The 18,729-nt window shown below is 33.6% G+C and overlaps 2 protein-coding genes across 3 annotated transcripts; one reads left to right on the top strand and one right to left on the bottom strand.

The window, feature by feature from the left end:
* Positions 1 to 234: 234 nt before the first annotated feature.
* LOC126884785 (general transcription and DNA repair factor IIH helicase subunit XPD) lies at positions 235 to 15,890 on the bottom strand. Its single transcript, XM_050651011.1, has 13 exons — positions 15,770 to 15,890; positions 15,614 to 15,713; positions 15,042 to 15,296; positions 13,736 to 13,969; positions 10,773 to 10,993; positions 10,371 to 10,647; positions 10,081 to 10,295; positions 9,851 to 10,022; positions 9,661 to 9,759; positions 9,430 to 9,609; positions 9,152 to 9,328; positions 506 to 715; positions 235 to 449 (listed from the first exon to the last, which is right to left on the bottom strand). The coding sequence occupies exons 1-13, from the start codon at positions 15,772 to 15,774 to the stop codon at positions 303 to 305; spliced, it is 2,292 nt and encodes a 763-aa protein (XP_050506968.1). The 5' UTR covers positions 15,775 to 15,890; the 3' UTR covers positions 235 to 302.
* Positions 15,841 to 18,624, top strand: LOC126884794 (18S rRNA aminocarboxypropyltransferase). 2 transcript variants are annotated; one of them, XM_050651030.1, is made up of 4 exons: positions 15,841 to 15,912; positions 17,326 to 17,628; positions 18,189 to 18,446; positions 18,518 to 18,624. In XM_050651030.1, the coding sequence occupies exons 1-4, from the start codon at positions 15,876 to 15,878 to the stop codon at positions 18,562 to 18,564; spliced, it is 645 nt and encodes a 214-aa protein (XP_050506987.1). In that variant the 5' UTR covers positions 15,841 to 15,875; the 3' UTR covers positions 18,565 to 18,624. The 2 variants fall into 2 exon arrangements, with proteins under 2 accessions (XP_050506987.1, XP_050506986.1); XM_050651029.1 differs by lacking the exon at positions 15,841 to 15,912 and adding an exon at positions 15,917 to 16,061.
* Positions 18,625 to 18,729: the final 105 nt, after the last annotated feature.

The raw sequence follows: 18,729 nt of genomic DNA, 5'->3' as shown, positions 1-18,729 counted from the left end.
ACCGATAGGTTTGAAAACGTTCTGATGAACTCATTTTATTGAATCCATTGGGATTCTAAAAATTTTTAGTAAATATACCTTTTACATAGAAGTGGTTTTTACTTCATGTTCCAGTTTGTGAGACAAATGTATTTAAAAGGTCATAGCGATATTAGGTCTCCCAAATTCCTTGTTGAAAATTTAATAATGAAAGTAAATCAAGAAGAGACATTGAAAGAAAAAAAGCTCAATAAATTGTTTTAAACAATTTATTTTCTTTTTGGTAAAAAAATTATATGTACAAAATATATTCGACCTAACTATTAGAGCATGGCAACTTCTTGCGCATTCTGTTCTGCAAGTTTCTTTGCTTCAAGATCCCGTAATTGTTCCAAAGTAAGCAACGAGACACCCAACTGATCTTCTCTTGTAAAGGGCTGAGCCATTTGCCTCAACCATCTCTTCGCGATCTGAAAAGATATTTAGAGTAGTCAAAAGTCTCACTACAAACGCAAAAAAATCTTACTTGAACGCCTTCTTCAGTTGATAAGTTACAATAGGAGTCTTTGAGATGCTCTTGGATCCATTTTGGAAGCTTGGATTTCTTGTCGGATCTGGAGAAGCGTTTATCTGCGAATATCATTATACCATAGTCAGTTTTTCCTCGTATAGCTCTTCCCACACATTGAGCTGCGTGTCTCATTGCATCAAAGGTGAGGAAGTCATTTTCTTTAATCTAAAAAATTACAACGGCATTAACTTTAAAAGCGTTATACTAACTGGTGAGTCAATAAGTGCCGGGCCTAACTAGTAAAACATTTTTTTCCAAAAAATATTTTTTATTCATCAAAATATACTCCTTTAGCGGCGATACAATGACACCAACCCTTTTCTAATTTTTCGATACCGCCTTTGTAAAACGATTTATCTTTGCCTTCTAGTGTCGAGTGATATCTCTTGCCACGTAGCATTTTTTTAGATTGGAAAAAGATGATAATCACTGGGGCCCAGATCTGGACTACACGGTGAGTGTGGAAGCAATTAGGCATTCCAAATCACGTGATATAATATGGCTGCTGGATGGCAAAACTGTCATCCATAGGCGTATCCAATTATTAAACCACTTCATATTTAATTTGCTATCACAATTTCACAGATTTCGCTACACAATTAACAAAAAAACAAAACCAAACAGGATATTCTTTATAAATTTGTCAATATTTAATGTAAACATTAGATACGCGATGACCACCCCCCTTATCTATGTCTATGGCCATGTCAGTTTAGCCATCCACCGGCCACCACTGACAGTTCATTGGAATCCCTAATTCAAAGCTCAATTCATGCATTTTTACCATCGTTTTCATCGACTTGTGACACGGTACACTGTCATGGCGAAACAACAATTTTTTACTAAAAAGAGGTAGTTCCTTGGGTTGGCTAACTATATACCATATAGTTTAATAAACTCCATGAAGTAAAACCACTTCTATGTAATAGGTATATTTAATAAAATCTTAAAAAATCCCAATGGATTGAATAAAATATGTCCATTCAGAACGTTTTCAGACCTATCAGTCCATCATCGGTGAATCTAAAATAGAATAAGTAATCGCACTATTAAAATTGAAAAGATGGTTAAAATAAAGTTAAGAATTGTGGTTATGATTACTTACTCAAATACTTGCTAAATAGCTCCAGAACCAAACGGTAATATTGAAAAGGCTAAACGCCGATGTTGATAGATAACCTCTGGGAACATGGTGAAACTCTAAACGAGAACCTTAACTAACCATCTTGAGCCAACGATGTCTACCAAGTGTCAAAGGTTTGTAAGGAACTACTTGAAGTGACATTGACAGTAAAGGAAGAAGGCAGTCGATTTTCAAAAGTTTTAACAAAAGGTCATCCAAAACAATGATATGTTAAAGAGTTTAATATCCGAAAATGTCATCATTTAAATCTATTGATTTTTTTTAAAGAAAAGACAAATGTGTTTTACAAAGTTTAAAATATAAAATTATTTTTATTTAACTGTTGACTACAAATTGACTATAAAATTAAACTGATCAAATTAATTAAAAAGGAAGAATGTGAGCTGATTAGTAATAATGATAAACATAAAGATAAATCGGATGGTGATGAGAGAAGAAAAAATTAAATTTTGAATTGGAATACTATTATACAGAGAAATTACCATGTTGGCAAACTTTATGTGAATATTGTATTGGTGGTTGTATATGTAGAAAGGGAAATTTTTATTTAAATTTTTTTTTTTTTTTTTTTTATTAACTCCCAGTATATTTACAATCTGTCACATATACAGGGTGTCCCGAAAAGAATGGTCATAAATTATACCACAGATTCTGGGGTCAAAAATATGTTGATTGAACCTCACTTACCTATATATAATAGTGCACACAAAAAAAGTTACAGCCCTTTGAAGTTACAAAATGAATATCGATTTTTTTTCATATATCGAAAACCCCTTCAGATTTTTCATTGAAAATGGACATGTGGCATTCGTATGACAGCAACATCTTAAAAAAAAATTAAAGTGAAATTTGTGCACCCCATAAAAATTTTAAGAGGGTTTTGTTCCTTTAAACCCCCCCAAACTTTTGTGTACGTTCCAATTAAATTATTTTTGTGACACCATTAGTTAAACAAAATGTTTTTAAAACTTTTTTGTTTCTTTCTACTTTTTTGATAAGCCAGTGTTTATCGACCTATTTTGAATATTTGTCGAATCCACCACATATTTGTATATGGTTTAGTACGATTATAGAGACCTGTTAATAATCTGAAAATGTATTTATAATTTACATTTTTAGGTATATTTTGAAAAAGAAGCCATATCTCGATAAAAAGTGATTTGTCAAAAAAAGACAAAGAGGCAAAAAAGTTTTAAAAATACTGTGTTTAACTAATGGTACCACAATAATAGTGTAATTGGAACGTACACAAACATTTGGGGGGTTTAAAGGAACAAAGCCCCCATAAAATTTTTATGTAATTATATTAAAAAAGAAGCAGCATCTCGATAAAAACTGGCTTTTTTAAAAAATACTAAGTGGCAAAAAAGTTTTAAAAACGTTGTGTTTAACTAATGGTACTACAATAATGAATTAATTGGAACGTATACAAAAGTATGGGGGGGTTTAAGGGAACAAAACCCCCATAAAATTTTTAGGGGGTGGACAAACTTCACTATAATTTTGTTTTAAGATGTTACTGCCATAAGAATGATACATGTCTATTTTAAATAAAAAATCTCTAATAGTTTTCGATATATTGAAAAAAATCGATTTTCATTTTGTAATTTCAAAGGGCTGTAACTTTTTTTATGAGCACATTTGTACTAAGGTAGGTTAGGTTCAATCGAACTATTTTTGACCCCAGAATGTGTGGTATAATTTATGACCAATCTTTTCGGGACACCCTGTATAATATTGAAGGACAATAAGTAAATGGTCGGATATTTACATTGGACATGTAGGAAATATTTCCAGTGAATTATTTCCAGTGAATTATTTCCTTTACATAATTAACCTATTTATTTAAAACCGTTATTTGTTTGTTATTCTGAGTACACTTAGTTAAACCTGCTTATCAGGTCCGTTGGTTTAAATTTTTTTAAGCGGCGCACCTCACCTACTGTGTTAAATAGATCACTCGCGAGGGGGTTCACATGCGTATTTGCTCTATCCCGATATTTTTCACTATGTCGTTTTATTTCACTTTTGATGGTGGGGATTTCCAAGTCTCTTTCTATTGCTGTATTTGGCACGTACCAAGGGGCATTGACTATTATTCTTAAAACCTTATTTTGGAACCTTTGAAGTATTTCTAAGTTTGAATTTGACGCTGTGCCCCATAGCTGGATTCCATATGTCCAGATTGGTTTTAGAATTGATTTATATACAAGTATTTTGTTTTGAATGGTCAGTTTTGATTTCCTGCCGATAATCCAGTATAGTTGCTGCAGTCTAAGTCCTAGTTGTTTTCGCTTGTTGAATATATGTGTTCGCCATGTGAGGCGTTTGTCTAGGTGCATGCCTAAGTATTTCACACTATCAGCTTGTGCTAATTGGCTGTTATTTAGTTTCACTGGTGGACACTGATCTCTTTTCATCGTGAAAGTAACGTGAATTGATTTGGATTCATTCGCTTTTATTTTCCACTTTTTTAACCATACTCCTATTTTGTTCAAGTTTGTTTGTAGGTTTCTTGTAGCTCCTGCAGGATTGTGATGGGAGGCTAGTATTGCTGTATCATCAGCAAATGTTGATACTGTTGTTTGTTCTGTAGTGGGAATGTCTGCCGTGTATAATAAATATAATATTGGGCCCAAGGTACTACCCTGTGGTACTCCAGATTCTATGTGGTAGATGTTAGTATATTCAGACTGCTGTTTTACTAAGAAAAATCTGTTAGTTAGGTATGATTTTAATAATGGATAGAAGTTGTGAGGTAAACCTTTTTTTATTTTATACAATAGTCCAGGATGCCACACCTTATCAAAAGCTTGGCTAATATCTATGAATGCGGCTGAACAATACCTTTTCTTTTCTAAGTCATTGCTAATTTGTTTAACGACTCTGTGGACTTGTTCTATTGTGCCATGTTTTGCTCTAAAGCCGAACTGATGATCTGGTATGAGCTTTTTTTCCGTTAATATTGGCTGCATTCGCTTGAGTAGAAGTTTCTCAAATATTTTTGATAAGATTGGCAAGAGACTGATGGGTCTGTACGAGCATATTTCATTAGGGTTTTTACCTGGTTTGGGAAGCATTATTATTTCTGCTACTTTCCACTGATTTGGAAAGTAGCTCAGCCTTAGCATTGCGTTAAAAATTTGTAGTAATGCTGTGATTCCTTTTCTAGTGAGTTTTTGCACTATAATGCCGGTTATTAGGTCATAGCCCGGTGCTTTTTTTGGTTTAATTTGGTGTACAATTACATCTCTTATTTCCTTGTATTTAAAGTTGCTTATGGGCTGTTCCATTTGGAGAGGTGACTCCAGGTAGTTTTGTATGTCGTCCATGTCTTCTTGTGTACTCTCTACTTCATTTGGTTTAAACACATTTGATAGGTGAAGTGCAAATGCATTGGCCTTTTCTTTGTCGTTTCTGGCCCATTTCCCCTGTTGATCTTTTATAGGGGGAATATGTTGTTGTGGCCTGTTAAATTTTCTTGTTGCTCTCCAGAGTGAGTAGTCTGTTGCTTCCGTTGGCGTTAGGTTTTCAAGATATGCCTGAACCGAGTCATTTTTCATCGTTAACAGAAGTTTTTTTAGGTCCTTACTTGCTTTATTGAGGTTTTTCTTATTTGCTGCTGTCCTTGTTTGCTGCCATTTCTTGCGTAGTCTTCTCTTTTCAGCAATTTGGTCTTTTATTATGATTGGGTTTTCGTCGATTTTATCACTGTCTTTTTGTATCGGGGTTGCAACCCAACCCGCAGTTTGAATGGAAGTTGTTAGTTTTTTTAATGCTACTTCTATGTCCTCGGTTGTTTTAAGAGGAATTTTAAGATCTATACATGCATCCACCCGTTCCTGAAAGGTGTCCCAATTTGTTTTATGATTGCATACTATAGGTTTTTTTGGTCGCCCTACTATTCCCTCAAACATGGTTAAGAGTATTGGTGAATGATCAGATGACAGATCAAAGCTGGACTGTATTTTGAGTTGTTTAGTATTAATGCCTTTTGTTACGAAAAAATCTATGGCATCTGGTGTTTTCTGTGGATCACTGGGCCAGTATGTAGGTTCTCCTGTGGCGAAGTGATTTAAGTTACTGTGATTTATAGTTTGAAGTAATTCTCTACCTTTCGTAGTTATTAGTCTGGAGCCCCAGGCTTTGTGTTTGGCATTATAGTCTCCTCCTGCTATGAATCTGTTTCCAAGCGTTTCGAAGAATTTAGAGTATTCTTGTTTTTTATTGTTATGTTTTGGAGGACAATAGACTGCAGAAACTTTTAGAATACCGCTTCCAGTATTTAGAGCAACTGTTGTTGCTTGCAGGTGATCTTTAGCATAGTTTGTTTCTTCGTTGTGGTTTATATTGCTGCGAATTATAATTGCAGTTCCACCATGGGCTGCTCCATCTGGGTGATTTGTTTGGTAGATATTATATTTTGCGATTTTCATATAAGACTTTTTAGTAAAATGCGTCTCTGCTATTAACATGATGTCTATTTTGTTTTCTTTGAGAAACGTCTTTATTTCTTCTGCATGTTGGCTCAGTCCGTTTGAATTCCATTGAGCTATTTTTAGTAACTGTTTCATTTCGATAATTGGTTAACTAGGGCTGTGAGAAGGTTCATCATGGTCCCCATCTGTGTGATTAGGTCCTTCATCATTCCTTTTAACTCGGTTATATCGTTTTGCTGTGGAGGTATCATTTGTAATGGTATCTGAGTTTGAGTATTACTTACTTGCTGTATTTGTTGCTGCTGTTGTCCCACTGTTGCTTGAGCATATGATATTCCAGGTCTGATGTTTGATTGGTTCTCTCCATTGGTCTTTTCTCGTAGCTTCGGGTAAAGTTGTTGTTGTAACTGTTTGTGCACTACACAACCCCTGTAGTTAGCGGGATGGTTTTCTAAGCAATTCGCGCACTTCACTGTGTTGTCTCTTGTATTCCGGAGGCACTCTGCTGTATTATGTGGACCCGCGCACTTCACACACTTATGATTTCGCTGACAGAAGTTTTTTGTGTGACCGTATTGTTGGCATCTCGTGCACTGGGGTATTATCCGTTTCTTGCGAGGTGGTTCAATTATAACACTGCAGTTCATGAGCTCTTTTATTTCATAAATGGTTTTATTGTTGTCCTTGGGTTTCAAGTCCACAAAAAATAGTGGCAAAGGTTTTTTTGTACGACTTTGGAGAACGTTGTGTATATTTACAGTTTCGTGTCCTAATGCCATTAAAATTGTTTTGATTTTTTCCATGTCAGTGGAATGATGCAGATTTTTTAACACGACTCTGTAGGTTTTATCAGTTTTCGGCTTATACGTGTAGAACTGGGTTTGTTTTTCTTCCAAGGCTTTTATAATTTTAGTGTAGGCTTCACCTACTTTAGGTTGTACTCTGACTTTCTCTTGTCCAACCGTTTTGATGAGATACTGCTCTTTAACTAGTGATATTAATGGATTTATGTCAGCTACACCGTCTATATAAATTGGTGGAGGTTTTGGTTCTTTTTGGTCGTTTTTAGCTTCGTGTTCCTCTTCTTCTTGTTCTTTTGGTAAATTTTCAAATATATTTGTTTGTTTGTTTGTTCCTAACCAGTAGTCATCCAATTTGGTTTGTTTTGAGTGCTTTTGGATATCATCGGGACTGCGTATTCTTTTCTGATAGGTTACTGTTTTCCATTCATTTGGCGCTTGTGGTTGTTGTTTTATTTAAATGTGAATGAAAATTGTTAAAATAATAAAATGGAATTAAGATATGTATAGTCAATCGTATAGTATGAAAAATGTATGATTAAAAGGATTGCAATTATTATGAGACATTTTTAATTTTTTTCAATTTTTTCTTCAGCAAATGAAGTCTTTTCTTTGTGATTTCGGTATTCAAATGCTCCTATAAGCCTACATAGTAGTTGATGCTGATTGTTTCTCCATGTATCAAATAGTCAATGAAAATAATTCCTTGCTGGTTTCAAAATACAGAGGCCATAACCTTTCCGGCCGTCTGTTGCGTCTTTGGTCGCTTTGGATGGCTTTCTCCAGGTGCTGTCCACTCAGATGACTACCGATTTGATTCCGGAGTGACGTGATGGATCCATGTTTCATCCATTGTGACATACCGATGCAAAAACTCTGACCTCTTTCGATTAAACATATCCAAAGAACGCCGAGATTCATCAATTCGTTGTTGTTTTTGCTCTGGTACAGCTTTGGTATGGAAAACAGCTTTTTCATACCCAAATGTTCATGTATAACAGCTAAAATGCTACCTTGTTAACTTTAGAGTGTCAGCTATCTGTTGCAACTTTACTTTGCGGTTTTTCGTAATAATTTTCAGCATTTTTTGAGGTTTTCGGAAATATCTGCATCATTTTGCTTTCCGGAGCGCTCAGCATCGTTGTTGTCGGTACGACCGCGTTTGAATTGAGCAAACCATCGTTTAACGGTTTTAATCGAGTGAGCAGAGTGTACAGTAAGGGAAAAAAACCCAGTCTTTTCTTCATCGTGAGGCAGCTCCATTTAGGGCAGGCTCCCATCCAGGGCAAGTTCCATAAACCACCTAACTAAAGGGGGGATGGATACTTTACCCCAATTTTCCATTCAAATTTCCAGCTGTTGTTTTCCATTTTTTTTTCTCAGCTGTCCTGTCGTCTCAGCTGTCCAGGTTTAAAAGGCTAGGGTCGCCATGTTCAGTTGGTAGATTGCCATGATACGTTGTAGGGTTGGTATGTCGAGTTGAAACACTGACTCTAACTTATAACTTTATTTATGATTTACAACATCCATCAACATAAGGTTACTAACTAAGATGTTGTTTCGCGGGGTAGTCCTTCAGGACACCCTTCTCGCAGGACGGCTCACTAGCATAGTAACGATCTTAATCTTACTATGAATAATGACAATACTATAATGCTCAATTTAATCCCTCTGTGGGCTGTTTATCTCTTCTTCTAACTCGGACTTTGGAAGTAAACTATACGTGAGTCTCTGCGAGGTTACACAAACAAACTTCGTCAATCAACCTTCGTTTTGTTTGTGTATGTAGAAACAATATCTTTTGTAACAACCTAAATTACTTAAAATTATATACATTTTTTCGATACATATTATATTATACAGTAAGGATTTTTCCCTTTCTGTACAAGAGTCTCGGTAACACTTTTAGAGTCATTGTTCAATTTGGACTATATTTTTCCCATCAAATAATAAAGACAAATCAACACACGAAATTACTTTGAATCCATTGTTCATAAAAATCACAGAAGTAGCGCCACCTCAAATACTGTAACTCAATACATAATAATCCTAATTACATGAAATTTTGACAGTATCCTTTTAAATGTTAGGACTACCTAAATGTCAAAGAGAAAATTCATTTGAGTCGCCATCTCATGCTTAGGTCCGGGACTTATTGACCAATGTGTTATTCACAACAAATTATATACTTAAACTGTCACAATGTTTACATAAATACCTGAAATTGATCTCTTAAATAATCCAATCTTGCTTTTAGTATTCGAGATTGTGTATATACATACGGGATTCCAAACATTAGCACTGCCCTGCCCAAATGATGGTCAAAATCGACTCCTTCTGAGACTTTGCCCCTAGCTACTGATAAGAGAACGGCTCCTCTACCAGATTCACAGGCCTAAAATACACAGAGAATATTAACATCCTATTAATCTTGACATAATGTTTTAATTGACGACATAATATTATATAAGTTACCTTTTTACAAATAATACCTACCTTAATGTAGTACATCAAAGCAAAGCTCGTCTCAGCTGAGTCTTGCGTTTCAATAAACAATAATTTGTACCTCTGCAGGTTATCAATTACACCTTGATCGTACCAACTTGCCACCACCGATTCCAAATACAGATAAGAAGTAAAGAAACAGACGATACCATCAGGAACATTTGCTGCGACCTTAAAACACAATATTGAGCATTTTCTAAACAAAAATAGTTATTTCCTTACCTCTACAAGAAGCTGTCCATAATTCCTTATGACAGCATTGTCATCTCTTGTTTCAAACTTAGATGAAATCGCTACTTGATCATTTCCTTTAGAAACAATCTAAAAAATATTTGTTTATTTCCCAATATACATAAAAATCTTAGAAATATTGAATTTTTTGTAAGAGACCCAATGGATTACTCTTACTTACCATTGGAAGCAGACAAGGCCTAGCTAACGTCATGGTAAATGATGACATAATAACAGGATGAAAGTTCAAAATTTTAGGATACATATCTAAAGGAGATAATGTTCCAGATGTTATAACTACAGTTTGGAACCTGTCAAATACAGGCTTAATGGCTATAGAAGAATCCAAACAACTAAAACACAAGAAAAATAAATTTATGCATATATAATACTACCTCTAAGAAACAATACCTCACATATAAGATTGGATTTGATACTGTGGGAGTTTTGTCATCAAATGGCTCAACAATTACAGTAAATCCTTTGGTATAAGTGGATACTAACGTAGCTACATGTGTTATTAATATTATAGGACTGAAGTCTGTCAAATCAGCTATTTCTAAGGTTCTCAATAAAGACGCCAAACGTTCAGCACAGAATTTTAAAGGTTTTCTCTCAATGCAGACCTAAAATAATGTTTTGTCGATATTTATATGGCAGGAACTGTAAATATTTAATAGTGTGTTATGTATATGACTTACTTTTGATTGTAAGTCTTTGAGGAATCCCACAGGTGATTCTTGTACTACATGTTGAACCCTTAAACGAGTCTTGATATACTCCACAAATCTTTTTAAAAAGCTAATAAAATGCTCTGCATTTCTTATATTTCCCGGTACAGCCTCCTGAAGAATCTCGTCTGGTAATACTGGATTTGACAATATAACATCAGTTTCTCGAGCAACATTTGCATCTCTTAAACCTTGCACTAGCCTTTGGTATTCTTCTTGAAGTTTTCTGGAGTCCTCATCTCTCATTCTAATAAGGAAAAATGAATGATGAATTATTATTCACAAAGTCTGAAATGTATCTTACAGAAAAAATCCACATCTGGATTCTGTATATCCACATCATACAGAAAAAAAATGTCATTAAATACTTACTCAGCTATGGTTTTTTCTAGTAACTGTATATTAGCTGTGGCTTTTTCTATGGTCCTTTTCTGAATCTTGACACTCATAGAATCTATGCACACATTATCAATGTTGTGTGCTTCATCAAATATCACTACTGCTTCCTTTGTCAGTTCTTTGGAGACCACATCTGCTATTTTCGGATCCAGCAAATAATGATAACTGTAGACTACTATATTGGCATATGTAATCTACAAAAACGTTGTATCATAATTCATGTTTTAAAAAAATCATAGATATAACCAATACACTTCTCCAAGAAATTAACGCACCACCTTAAAAATTTGTCATTTTTAATTTCTCAAATTTCCTAAACCTTTTGTCTGATTTAAGTGATTTTTTTTAACATGTTATAGCCTTATTCTTTAACAATATCGCTGTGATAATATTTTTGCTAGACAGGTAAATTGTCATTGTAGAAGTAGAATTAGAAATATGCTTTATTGTCATGAAAAATTGTACAATTTTATTGACAAAGCTTATTATTGTATACCGGGTGTACCAATCAAACTGTGATTTTTTCTGAAAGTTCGTGTGACCCTGTGGAATATTCTACCATTTATAAAATACTGAAAACCCAACTATAGCCTCATATTTTCTTAGCATTCTGTTTTTTTATTCATTCGCTTATGTTGGATAATAAAAAAGTTAGGTACTTTAACAACTAGCCTTGTTTTTCATCAATACAGGGTGTTTTAAATAAGTATGGCAAACTTTAAGGGGTAATTCTGCATGAAAAAATAATGACAGTTTGCTTTATAAACGTATGTCCGCAAATGCTTCGTTTCTGAGATAGGGGGTGTTGAATTTTTTCTTCAAACAGATGATTTATTTATTGCTCTAAAACTGGTTGATATATGCAAATGAAATTTGGTGGGTTTTAAGAGGTAATTATTGTGCATTTTTTGACATACAATATAGAATTTTATGTTCGCCATTGGCCCACATATATAAAAGGGTCATATTACCCATATGAGTGCCAATGGTGAATATTAAATTCCTAATTGTATATCAAAAAATGAGCAATAACTACCACTTAAAACCCACCAAATTTCATCTGCATATCTTAACCGGTTTAAGAGCAATAAATAAATCATCAGTTTGTAATAAAAATTTCAACAACCCCTATCTCGGAAACGAAGCATTCATGGACATATGTTTATAAAGCAAACTGTCATTATTTTTTCATGCAAAATTACCCCTTAAAGTTTGCCATACTTATTTAAAACACCCTGTATTGACGAAAAACAAGGCTAGTTGTTAAAGTACCTAACTTTTGTATTATCCAATATAAGCGAATTAATAAAAGAACAGAATGTTAAGAAAACAGGCTATAGTTGGTTTTCAGTATTTTATAAATGCTAGAATATTTCACAGTCACTCGAACTTTGAGAAAAAATCACAGTTTGATTGGCACACCCACAGGGTTGGAAAAAACCCGGGTGTTTTTTAAAGCCCAACCCGACGGGTTTTTTTGGGTTTTTCGGGTTTTTTTGGGGATTTTCAGTTTTTTATTTAGATTTGATATATAGTTTCTGCTCTATCAAAAGTTTTACAAAAATTATGAATTTTATTGCAAAAATAATAAAATAACAAAATATGCTTACACGATAAAGCAACTTGACAATGTCAGCAATTTATAAGCAACTATCACATATATGTTGAAATTAGGACAGAGAAGGAGCAAGAATTTGATAAAAATATCTCCAAAATATTAGATAATGTCGCCATATATAGAGAGGCTCTGTATTTGCAAAAGCAACTTGCCGTTATTGTGAAAGCTCTAGACAGATTCCAAAGCGATTCTGTAAACATTTCTGATGCAGTAGAAATATGGAAAGATGCCCTCGACTATGATTTGTTACAGTCATACAGACAAGAAATAAAAAAGAGATATGACTTTGCCATTCAACCATTTCACCTTTTTGCAAATTCTATGGATCACAAATACATGGGAAGACGACTTACAGGGGAAGAAGAGGAAACAGTCGAACAATGGGTTGCATCGAATCTTTCTGATGAGTTTTTGGCAGTGATGTTATCATTCAAGATTAAGGATACAGATATGTTCCCCGCAACACTTTTCAAAGAAGAACTTGTCAAAAAATTCTCAACAAAGAAATGGTGGAAGCTGATATCAATAAAAAATAAAAAAACAAATAAAATACCATATGAATTTTGTATTTATATGTTATCTTTGTTCTCATGTCCAGCTTCATCTGCATCTATTGAGCGGATTTTTTCTTCATATGGATTAATATGGACTAAGCTTCGCAACAGATTAGGTGCCGATAGAGCTACAAACTTGGTAAAAATATATAATCATTTAAGAACCGAGTCCTCGTCCTCGACCGAGTCTAACGAATAACAAATGGGAATTGGGAATGTGACAAAAATACAGATTCTGATTTTCCTGATAACTAATACGCTTTGCTGATGCTTTGTTTAACAAGAAACTTGTTTATTATTTTATTTGTCTATATACCATGTTTAAAATAAGTGTTTTATTAGTTTAGTTTCAGTTTCTCTCGTTTTGTATTCACCTACTACTTACTTCATGGTATTTATGCTAGTTTTTGTTTTTATTCAGAAATAAATATGACGTTCATTCAACTGAAAATTTGCTATTTTTGAAAAAACCCCAAAAAACCCAATAATAGTGGGTTTTATCAATTGAAAAAACCCGAAAAAACCCGCTGGGTTTTATAAGATGGGGAAATTATATGCCAACCCTGCACACCCAGTATACAATGACAATTTATCTGTCTAGCAATAATATTATTACAGCGGATATTGTTAAAGAATAAGGCAATAACATTAAAAAAATCACTTAAATCGGACAACAGCTTTAGGAAATTCGAGACATTAAAAATGACCCACTTTTAAGGTGGTGCCTTAATTTATTGGAGAAATGTACTCTTGTGAAAACTCACAGCAAATCTGGCAAGAAAATATGGACACCAGTTCCTTTTTCTTCCATACTGTTTTAGATCGTCTAAATTATAAACCCCATAAGGTATTACAGATTCTTTTCCATCTATATTAAATTCCTCGTAGAAACTGCAAACAGGTACAGTATCGTCATCATTGTGTTTATCTCTTACATAACTAGCTGTCAGCGAGTGGCATTTTCCATCAACAATTTTACCCTCCCTTTGTGTACTAACCTGTAAAAATAATAAAAAGCATTGAATGTTTATTTACCAATTAACAACTTTGCTGTGTTACGAGACAACTAGACCTGATATTACACTAATGGTTGGCTGCATCGACTGTGTTGTAACGCACTGTTGCAAAGGTTCACTACAGGACATATCGTCGGCTTACTGCCAAAACCAACCAACTCCATTTTTAAAAGTTTTGAGAAACCCACCTTTAAACTTTAATTTGAAATGAAAAATCGTCTGAATTTAAATAATGATTTAATAATTGAAAAGTATGACAAAAATATTTTTCAGTTATTAAATAATTTTTTTAAATTCAGTCGATTTTCAATTTCAAATTAAAGTTTAAAAGGTAGATTTCCCAAAACTTTTAAAATGGAGTTGGTTGGTTTTGGCAGTAAGCCGACGATTATACTCCATCTAATTTACTTACCGTTGCACATCATTCATGTCATAGCCCATGAAGTCACATAATACCAACACGAAATATTTAGGCGGTAGTGTGTTCTTTTTTAGAATCACTTTGTCGAGTACACTGGCATTACACCCACTAGACATATTTTATGTTTCATTTAATTTGTATAAATGGATTATAAAGCGTTTTATTGAAGCACATTTGTTCGGAATACACTGTAACTATTACCGAACGAAGGTGATATTTTGGCACAAATTGGTAACATTTATTTGACAGTTGCGGTGATGACACTTCATATTTGTTTATATTCTTTACTATAAGTATTTGTTTCATTATATTTACTGTTTTTATTATGTACTTTAATGTAAGATTATAACTTAATTCTTGTTTTCTATTTCTAAAGTTTTTATTTATTTACATTGAATATTAATTTGTTTTGCTGTATAATCCACTTCCGCAAAAATTGTGTGATGTTAGTTGATTTAAAATGAATTCAAGAATTTTTTGTAATTGGGCAACAATGTCAATTTAGATATCTAAGGTAGATAATGACGTGCAATGGTAAGTAAATTAGACGGACTGTATATAACTAGTAACGCACTCAAAGTAAGCTTATAAATATCTAAATGCAGAGAAGGTGTTAAAGAAAACGTAAAATACCTCTGGGTGTATACACATATTCTTTCTTGATGACAACACTAAACCAGTTATTTGAGGGTGTTCTCCATCAATCTTTTCATAATACTCCACCAGTTTCTTCAATTCTTCCATAACTTTTTCTATTTCTGGTACAGTTCTAGAGCAGTATATCAGTTTGCGAACAGAATGTGGATTTTCTATCATGTATGCAACAATGAGGGATAGCAGAGTAACAGTTTTCCCTGTGCCGGAGGGCATTTCAAGTAAACAATGTCCCTAGAAAAATAAACTAATATAATAAGAAGCTCGAAGCTTTAGTTCTGAAGACCTAAAGACGTCGACTTATAAGTAGATGACGCTACAGCATCCGTATCGAATTATTTGTTTTAATTGCGCATTGGAAGACAGCTTAATTCTCTTTTCGTTCAGAGCAGAGCATAGAGTGATAGAGCCTCTCTGATGAGCCCTAAAGTGGGTAAAACGTACGTAAGAGAATGGTGGTCTTCTCTGAACGAATTGAAATATAAGATGTCTCTCATTTTCGTTTTAATATAGTAAGGAACATATTATTAAAACATTAACTCATTATTTACCTTTGCATCTAAAGCTTTTTTTAATTCTGACATATATGCATACTGTTCTGGGTATATATAGTCGTAGGGGAAATATACTACTAATCCATCAACACTAAGCCTAAAAATAATTAGTAATAATTAACTTGTTTAAAATATTTTTATTTAATAATTTACCTCATCTTGTATGTTTTTGTTAACCTGATACTTTGACAATCACCGGTTTACTAAGGTTAGAAACGATCTTCTGTTAAAATCATCATGACGTTGTGAATTGTGAAAGATGGCAGCAGAGGTTTCAGCCACATTAATTATAAATTGTAGGTTATATTATGTTGACATATACATTTAAATTTTCTTTTGAAATAAATAATAAATAAGATGACTGAGACTGAGGTTTCCGACAAATTAAGTAAAGTAGATTTAAATCATTCATCCTGTAGTGAAGAAAATGAAACAACTAGTGAAGGTGTTGTGATTTATACAATTTATAACATTCATTCCTTCATTAAGCAGTATCCCTAGAGATTATAGCTAACTCCGTTCAAAATACTATTCTTGGGTGATGTGGATTACTCCTCTATGTCATTTATAGCTTGCCGTGTGTCTTTGCTATTGTTGTGACTCTTTTCCATTTCGTCCTGTCCTTTCACTAATCTTTCTATTCTTAACATTCATTGTTCTTATATCTTCTGTACCTGGGCCATAGTGTTGTCCAATTAGTTATCCTTCTCAACATATCTGAGTGTGGGAATCTCTGTATATGTCCTATCCATTGTAAGTGAAGAAATTTTATATTTTCTCCTTTTAATTCTTCGTCAATTTCGGCATTTGTTTTCGTTCTTCTTTCTCCCTCTTTTGTTACATTGTGACCGGTACTGTTCTCATTATTTTTCTTTCAAATTTCAGAACTCCTCTTCCTCGTTAATAGTATCTAGTTGTTTCCATCCCATACGTAACAACAGGTCTTATATAGGTTCAACTTTGTTCTCTTATTTAGAGTCTTGCTTTTCAGCAGATTTCTATTCATTACATAATATATTTGGACCTCGGAGGTAAACCACACTATGTCGACATGGTGTTGTTTTTTATAAGTTCCTTTAATCCACTTATTTTTTTAGTTGGATCATACAAATTGGTTATATATTACCATTAAAATATGGTCATATTGTCTTTCAACCAAATATGGGATATATCGGATTTTTATTAAGATCCTAAGTGCTCTAAACTTTGTTGCAAACACACACTAAACACAGTTGCTCGAAATGACAGTGTACCTTCGAGGTCCAGATATTTTTTTGCCTTTCTGAATTCTTTCTTCTGTTCTCTCTTTTCCAGTTTTCCCTATTATTACTCACAAGTAGCTAGAGGTGGATACTGCGTCAAATTCATGGTTCTATGTTATTAGATATTTCTGAGTTGTTGTGTTGCCCTTCCCTATCATAATGTATTTTGTTTTGTGCTGAGTTATCTCTAGCCCTATTCTCTTTGCTTCCTTATCTTTCCATTGTTGTTATAAGTCTCATCTTCCACTTTGCTGTGATGACTAGATCATCTCCATATGCTATTACTTGAAATTGATCAGCAATATTGTTTTTGTTTGCGAAGTTTGTTTTCCATATTATTGCTTACAATATCAGGTTAAACAGTGTCAGGGAGATAAAGTCACCTTGTTTCACCCCTTTGATTACTTTGATCTCTTATGGCATATTATTAAATATTTATTTTATTAGATGATTCTGAAGAAGAATGCGTGCCAGACTTTCCAGTTGCAATGTGGGACTTCAACCAATGCGATCCAAAAAAATGCTCTGGCCGAAAATTAGCTAGAATGAATTTGGTGAAGTGTCTTAAACAGAAGCAGCGCTTTCATGGCATTGTTTTAACACCAACTGGAGAAAAATGTGTCAGTCCTTCTGATAGAGAAATTGTTGAAACTAAAGGAATAGCTGTAGTTGATTGTTCATGGGCTCGCATAGATGAAACACCAATAGCTGCCTTAAAACCTGTACACGGAAGACTTCTTCCATTCTTGGGTATTTTATAATTGTTTTGTTAGTAAATTTAGCATATCCATTTTATAAGGTCGAACTCAAACCAAGGCTATAATTTATTGCTAATTTGGGTATTGGTTAATGTACCACTCACAAGCAATTAATTAGCAATAAAATATGCCCCCAAGATGGGGCCTGTAGCCCTTTTCATGGTCGAGATACAGCTAGGTCTATTCTAGCTTTACCATAAGGTTAGCATTAACATTTCTTGGCTTTACTTCAGCAATAATAGGGGATGATAGGGTAGTTTATGGGGAATTGCCAATGTACCAATCAACAGCAATTAATTATTAATAAAATATGCTACTGAGGTGGACTCTGTATAACTTTTCCTTGCCGAGATATATATATGGCACTGCTAGGTTTACAGTAAAGTTAGTCTACCCATTGTTTCTCGGAAACGTCTACAGCAATAAATTTTTGCATTCAGTAATAAATTAGCCATAGATTATAGTCTTGGTCTGAATTCGGCTGTTTAAAATTAATATGCTAACCTTGCTGACATTTATTTTCAAAGCGTTTATTTAATTTCATATTTTTAGTTGCTACAAATCCGATAAATTATGGAAGACCTTGTCAGCTGAGTTGTGTAGAAGCAATAGCAGCTACAATGTACATAACAGGTTTTAAAGAAGAAGCCAGATTTTATATGAACAAATTTTCATGGGGACACTCTTTTGAAGAGCTCAATAAAGAACTGTTGGACATTTACGCTACTTGTACTGATAGTAAGTCTGTTGTGGAGGCACAAAATGAATATATCAAGAAGGAACAACTGAAACAGGAGCAAGATAAAAGAAGTGTGTATATATAGCTATTTTATATAATTTTTCTATAAAGGAATTATTGATAATCATATTCTTATTTTCAGGTCAGCCAGATTTTCCAAGTTCCAGCGATTCAAGTGATACAGAGTGAAAAATTGTATATATTATATTAAGTTTTGTTAATTTTTAAGAAAATATACTATAAAAACAAGGTGTTTTTGTTTTTTTCAAGAATTTTTTTATTTTAGAATATTATAAACAAAGAATTGGCCTTCATAAGCCCTAGGTTTTTTGCCAATGTGACCAGAAGTTCGTA

The sequence above is a fragment of the Diabrotica virgifera genome, chromosome 5, assembly GCF_917563875.1.
Source record: "Diabrotica virgifera virgifera chromosome 5, PGI_DIABVI_V3a".
NCBI classification, from domain to species: Eukaryota; Metazoa; Arthropoda; class Insecta; order Coleoptera; family Chrysomelidae; genus Diabrotica; species Diabrotica virgifera.
The sequence above is the reverse complement of the archived record's forward strand: the minus strand, read 5'-3'. Positions and strand labels throughout refer to the sequence as shown.